The sequence below is a fragment of the Oncorhynchus mykiss genome, chromosome 13, assembly GCF_057628025.1.
Source record: "Oncorhynchus mykiss isolate SJ-2025 chromosome 13, ASM5762802v1, whole genome shotgun sequence".
Classification (NCBI taxonomy): domain Eukaryota; kingdom Metazoa; phylum Chordata; class Actinopteri; order Salmoniformes; family Salmonidae; genus Oncorhynchus; species Oncorhynchus mykiss.
The window spans coordinates 45,726,371-45,733,491 of NC_143034.1; the positions used below are offsets into that span (position 1 = coordinate 45,726,371).

At 45.9% G+C, this 7,121-nt stretch overlaps 1 protein-coding gene across 1 annotated transcript in view; it reads right to left on the minus strand.

Moving 5' to 3' along the window:
• The window catches only part of LOC110486237 (uncharacterized), a 32,491-nt gene extending 28,046 nt beyond the window's left edge, over window positions 1-4,445 (minus strand). The window contains exon 1 of the mRNA XM_021557683.3: window positions 4,131-4,445. Within this exon, the coding sequence (XP_021413358.2) occupies window positions 4,131-4,244 (114 nt within the window). The 5' untranslated portion in view covers window positions 4,245-4,445. The remainder of the gene's footprint in view (window positions 1-4,130) is intronic.
• Window positions 4,446-7,121: the final 2,676 nt, after the last annotated feature.

The window sequence follows — 7,121 nt, forward strand, 5'->3', positions numbered from 1 at the left end:
GACCCTAATCTGTGTCCATTATGAACATTCCCCCACACCAGTCCCTCCCAGAGCATTACATGGGGGAATACAGAGGTTAAACACACGCTGCCATGTGCTGTTGATCCAGTACTGTAGGCCACCACAATGACTTTTGTGACACAAGAGTTGCATTACATCTTTCCCTATTAAAATCGTACATTTCCTTTGGGAAAATCTTAGGGCATGGAGGAACACATCTAATGTTGAAACGGCTGTCCAGAAACACAAATCTGATCTGCATGAAGTTTTCCTGAAACAGATGTTGAGTGGGATAGCCTACACGTGTACCAAGCCAGTGGACGTGGACGTGCTGGGGTCTTGTCTAGTTGGTCGAAGTGTTAAGTGTGAATGAGGCCATGAGGTAGGGGCGATCACATGTCCCTGATTTCTGGGGACAGTCCCCCGATTTTGGTGAGCTGTCCCCGGCTAGAGCTGTCCCCAGATATGTCCCCAGATATGTCCCCGATTAGCCCTCAGAAAGAAAAAAGCAACTTTGGAGTTAAATTGAGTCTGATATTTCAATAATCCAACGCTGTATCCAACCAGATTTGCATGTAAAAATATTATCTGTCCCTGTACCAAACTTGTTTGCTCCCAGGGCTTCGCCTCAGCCCTTTTATGAGAATGTTCAGGCAAACATTTGATCAGTGAAACATTTTAACCACTGCACCAAACTTTAAAATGACTAGATAGTCTAGCATGGGTGATCCATTTATGTGTTATAATTACATCAACTATTTGAAAGGACTATAGCGAAAATGTATTAAATACAGTTCCATGACATTGTTTTTATCATTTTTGGGCGCCGCTAGCCACAACAAAAATGTACCCGATTTTCATATCCGAAATCTGGTCACCTTACCGTGGGGCATGTTTCCGTGCTCTCGCTCTCTCTCTCTCTCTCTCTCTCTCTCTCTCTCTGTCTGAGTCAGGTCCAGGGCACACTAGGTGTCAGCTATGGGAGCCGCGCTCACATTAAAACCCCCCAGGGCAGAAATCAGGATCCTGAACGCACTCCTACATTTACACATGTGCAAGCTAGTGCCTATGCAAACGACCCAACCACACAGAGACATTCCTCCATTAAAACAGTGACCTTTCAGAGGAGGCTGTGGAACGTTCGCTGTGCGGTCGGTCGTCATGGAGACAACCCTGCGGTATTATACTGGTCATTGTGACGGTGCTGTTTATTAAATCATGTTAGCTGTGCTTCCGGGTAAATGACTCCTATGGGCCTCTGCTAGTTTAGTATACTAACTGTACTGCAGTCTACGTAGTTAGAGTTGAAAGCTGTCATTAAAACTGTGGCGCTAACATAATTGAAGTGATTTGTGTAGTAAACACTGGCCTTGAGTGTGTTTGTATACATGCGTGGGTGTGTTTAATGCTGTGGGATAATGAGGGTCTCCTAAAAATGAGTCGTAGTCATTAACTATGCCCACCCCAGTGTCCCTGGGGACCCAAAATAACCACTGCTAGATTATATCTCCTGTAATACACACACACGCGCACACACACACACACACACACACACAACCACACACACACACACACACACACACACACACACACAGCTTTTGTCGTTCCTGTGACAGTATGCTTGTGTGGTATGGTAACTACACACACCTCAATACTTGCCCAGAAGCACACAAGTTAGCTCGTTCACATGGGTACTTACATTAAATCACACACATACACGCACGCACACACACACACAAACAAACAACACAACTCACAGACAGCAGTCCCTTCATGGAGCCTCTCCCAGAGGAGAGTACAGTCAGCACCATTTAACCTGCACCTCTCTGTAAATGTGAACGTTACTGTGGACTTTACTGTAAACTATCTGAACTGCTTTCAAATAAACCAGATGACCCCAGCCTCTGCTATCCGGATGGGGGCGCCAGCCAGACACGATGCCCCATGGAGGGTGGGAGGGGGGGAGCCTGCCTGCAGCTGCTCACAACATCTGATGTAAGGGGAGATTGAGCAACAGTTCCACAGAGAAAAAGGAAGAAAGAGAGCCATGAACAGAACAGAAACACGTTGACTAAGAGACCAGAGGGTTTTAACACTTCTTTGAGAGAGAGAGAGAGAGAGAGAGAGAGAGAGAGAGAGAGAGAGAGAGAGAGAGAGAGAGAGAGAGAGAGAGAGAGAGAGAGAGAGAGAGAGAGAGAGAGAGAGAGAGAGAGAGAGAGATAGAGAGAGAGAGAGAGAGAGAGAGAGAGAGAGAGAGAGAGAGAGAGAGAGAGAGAGAGAGAGAGAGAGAGGGGGTTTCAGGGCTGAAGCAGAGAAGGCCGTTGGACAGGGAGAGGAGAGGGTCATGGGTTCACGTCCCAAGATGTTTGAGTGCTGCAGTCGTGTCCTTGAGTCAGAGACTGCACACGGTAAGTGAGTCAATCAGGCTAAAGCATGGAGACAGTGCCATGCCAAACTATTAGCTGATGTGAGATAGAGCTCTGTAACAGGGACAGCAGCTCAGGGATCTGACACCAGACAGGTGAAAGAGAGAGAAAACGGCAGAATACCTGACCACTGTGACTGACCCAAAAGCTTTGACTATGTACAGACTCAGTGAGCATAGCCTTGCTATTGAGAAAGGCTGCCGTAGGCAGACATGGCTCTCAAGAGAAGACTCACATTTTGTGCTCACTGCCCACAAAATGAGGTGGAAACTGAGCTGCACTTCCTAACCTCCTGCCCAATGTATGACCATATTAGAGAGACATATTTCCCTCAGATTACACAGATCCACAAAGAATTCGAAAACAAATCCAATTTTTAAAAACTCCCATATCTACTGGGTGAAATTCCACAGTGTGCCATCACAGCAGCAAGATTTGTGACCTGTTGCCACGAGAAAAGGGCAACCAGTGAAGAACACACACCATTGTAAATACAACCCATATCTATGCTTATTTATTTTATCTTGTGTCCTTTACCATTTGTACATTGTTAAAACACTGTATATATATTTAATATGACATTTGTAATGTCTTTATTGTTTTGAAACTTCTGTATGTGTGATGTTTACTGTTAATTTGTATTGTTTTTTCACTTTATATATTCACTTTATATATTATCTACCTCACTTGCTTTGGCAATGTTAACACATGTTTCCCATGGCAATAAAGCCCTTGAATTGAATTGAATTGAAAACAGGTTGTGCCTTTTTCTCTGCACTCCTCCATCGTATAGCGTTCTTGTCTTCCTCACTCTCTATTTCTCTATCTCCTCTCTCTCTTGCTCTCTCTCTCTCTCTCTCCCTCTCTCTTGCTCTCTCTCTCGCTCTCTTTGCATCTTTTGGGGCTGAGCCACTGGCCTGGATCTCACACAGCAGCCAACCAACTCCTACTTTGACCCACTTTCTCCCGGACTAAAATAAAACACACTGTCGACAGGCTGCAGGGCCAAGGAGAAGAACCAGAATTGTCCCGTTCCATTTTTATATGACTACAGGCAAACAGTAGAAAAGAACCAGGCAAGACAGGGAAACAGACTCCACAAACTGAGCAGTGAATAGAAGAAGTGACGTGAGAAGGGCCAGCAGTCCAAAAGAAAAATCTGTCAGACCAAGACAAATATTAGTCACTCGTATAATCATTCACTATAGTTCTGTGACTACAACGATACCACAAACCATGGTTGACTTTTATACGGTTTAACTGGCCAGAGTGATAACATTCAGCGACAACGGGACACGTAGTTAAATAGGCCAAAGAATAAAGTATCAGAAACAGCCGAGAAGGAGATATGACAACACTGTATTCTCAACCAGAAAAAGAGAGAGAGGATCAGGCCACAGATCAAGATACAACAACAAAAAAGGGAAGTCACACTACAGCTGAGACTGACGGTCCAATATGGCAAGTTCCAACCCTGACAGTGACCATGATCAACTATAAGTTATATCCTGCAGCATGGCCGTAAGGTCAAACATCTGTAGCACATGTGCGTAACACGAGAAACTGAGATGCACACAGGAAAACACACTAGACACACAGGTCAGACGCAACACACACAGAACACGATGAACTTGCACGCTTGCACACATAGGTAACTGAGGACAAGCTAAACACATACACTGTTATACCAGTTCTCTCACTTACCATCTCTACTTGCCGGGGGTCCAGTTGGGTGGGTGCCGAGGACTGCACAGCAAAGTGGATCTTCCTGCTCTCCTTGCACTCGTCTCCAACCTCATCCAACGCAGAGGGATCCATGGCTGTGTCTGTGTCCCAGGGGGGTCACTCTCTCACCAAGCACAAAGCTCTGCTCCACTAGGCTCCCTGGAGGAAGGTCCCAACACAACACACTGTACAGTAGTCCTGCTTCTGCTGGGTCTACCTCTCTCTATATATACCTCTCTGCCACTGTCTCCCTTCAAAAACAAAACAGAAGAACTTCTCTTTGTTTATCTTTGTCCCTCTCCTCTTTCACTCACGGTCAGCTATTTCTCCTATCCTTTATCTCCCCTGTTCCCTCCCTTCTTCCTCTCTGCCTGTTTCTGTCTGACACTTACTCGTGTTTGACGTTCTAGGTGGAGTGTGTTTATCTCTCTATCTCTCCTCCCTCTCTTTCCCTCGCTCACAACCTGTGCAACAAGAGTAATTGAGACACGTCCTTGAAGCTGGCAGAGAGAGAGAGAGAGAGAGAAGGGGGTGGGACAGAGGCAGGGAGGGGGCGGGGGAAGCTAGAGTGAGGGAGGGGGGAGAGAGGGGGAGGGATGGATGGACCGGAGGGAGAGGAGTTGTGTTTTTGTATATATTAAAGCTGAGGTTGATTTGTAATCAGAAAAAAAAGATAATCTCATCCCATCAGCTGAGCCTCTTTTGGCCTCTGTTTGTGAATGAGAGATTTGTGCTCTCAGAGGGAGAGAGGGGGAGGAGAAAGAGAGAGAGCAGGGGGGGCAAACAGGGAGAAATAGAGAGACAACTGGATATAGAGAGTGGAAAGGAAGAAAGAAAAGACGGAAAAACAGAGGGGTGACTGGACAAAACTAGGAATAAATAATGATAGATGCAGTAGAATCAGCATCAGGCATGGAGGCAGAGAGGCATGCGCTATGATCGGCTGGCTAATTTAGTAAACAGCTCCTGCACTGTATATCTGATGGTGACTCAGGGCATGCTGGGTACTCATCTAACGATGAAGAACAACATCTTAGGGTGCAGGGAAAATGTCAACAGTCTCCTTCCTGTTCTGTTCCACAGAGAGCTGAGAATCAGGCGCAGAGATGGTTCCATGGCGAAGGTGCATAAAGATGGGAGGAATTCCGATATTGCGCCATTGTTTTTAGCACTTGGTCCACAGAGTTCTTCAACTACAGCGTGCAACATGGTTCAATGTGCCGGTAAATGGTTCTTTCAGATTGCTAATGTCTTGGAGCTAGATTTGGGATGATGTATACTGCGCAAAAGCCGACACATAAAAAAGAGTACCGGAGAGCAATGCACAACAACCCGGACACATCAGCATACAGCACGGGGAGAACACTCTAATTAGAAACAGAACAAATAGTGTAAATATGAACCACGGAACAACATGACTTTACTGTATATATGGTATTGCACATACTTCATTCAATACTATAAAGTTCTGACAGTTACAGGCAAGTCCAGAGCGGTGAGTGATGAGTGGGCTGGAACTTAAAGTGCATTAGAGGACTTAGTATCAGGGGAAGCAGCAACAACAAGACGAGGCTGACGCTTGGTAAAAGGTCGCAATCACAGCATGTAAACAAAAACAGCTGTTCCAGTGCCCAAGAGGAGAAAGGGAAATAGACAGAGTGGGGGAGAGGAGAGAAACTTGAAGCCAAAGAGACACATAGGACAGGAACAGAGAGAGAGAGAGAGAGAGAGAGAGAGAAGGAGAGAGAGAGAGAGAGAGAGAGAGAGAGAGAGAGAGAGAGAGAAGGGGTGGATAGAGAAGTAGAGGAAAACAAAATTAAAGGAGGGAGAGGGGGCAGTCCCAGTCTGGCCCAGGGTTATTTGTAGGGCCATTCTGCAATTTCACTCGCAAGGCAGGAGGGGCTTTGGAAAGTGGAGAGTCGAGTTGGATGGATTTGGCCCCTGGTCAGGGAAGGGCTTTGGTTGTATTGGGCTGGGAGTGGGAGTGTGGCTGTGATGAGGGAGACAGCACAGCGGTTGGTGGAGGAGAAGTGTAACTAGGTGACAGGGGGAGGGGCAAACTTTAAACAGCAGGGAGAATGTTTATCCCGCAGGCAGGCTGGTCAGAGGAGGGGGAAGGCTGCCAGCCGTGTTATTCACTCTGCCTTGCTTACTTGTGGGAGGACAGATCGGGAGTTCATCAGTGGGCTTTAGAGCAGCGATTCTCAACTGGTGGGTCACGGGAGGTTTTGAATGGGTCACAGGTGTCTAGGTAAAATAGAAATATATATACTGTACAAATACTGACCAAAAATATAAAACGATAATACTGCGTTACACTTCATATAAGGAAATCAGTCAATTGCAATAAATAAATTAGGCCCTAATCTATGGAATTAATATGACTGGAAACACAGATATGCATCTGTTGGTCACAGATACCTTGAAAGAAAGGTGGCGGCGTGGAACAGAAAACCAGACAGCATGTGGTGTGACCACCATTTGCCTCATGCATCTCCTTTGCATAGAGTTTATCGAGTTTATCAGGCTGTTGATTGTGGCCTTTGGAATGTTGTCCCACTTCTCTTCAATGGCTGAAGTTTAGTTGTTGCTGCTTCACAGTCCTTGGCCCAGGGGCTTCAGCCCCGGTGAGCCCCTGCATTACTCCGGCCCTGAGTTGATCAACATTCTTCATCAAGAATATCAGCAAACTTATATTATTGGCAATGAAAGAGGTGGGAACGTTATTCCCATGTCATATAATTGCTACATTACTATCAATATAGCATTACAAATCATTTTACAGATTGTATTTTGATTATTATTTTTCGTGATGCGAATATTGGGTCCAACTGAGAACCTGATTCAATTTGGGTCCCGAGGCGAAACAAGTTGAGAAGCATGGCTTTAGAGGGTTTGGCTTCATCGCCTTCTCTGCACACATCTACCTCCTGTGTCAGTGTAAGAGTGAAAGAGCCTGGGGATCTTGGA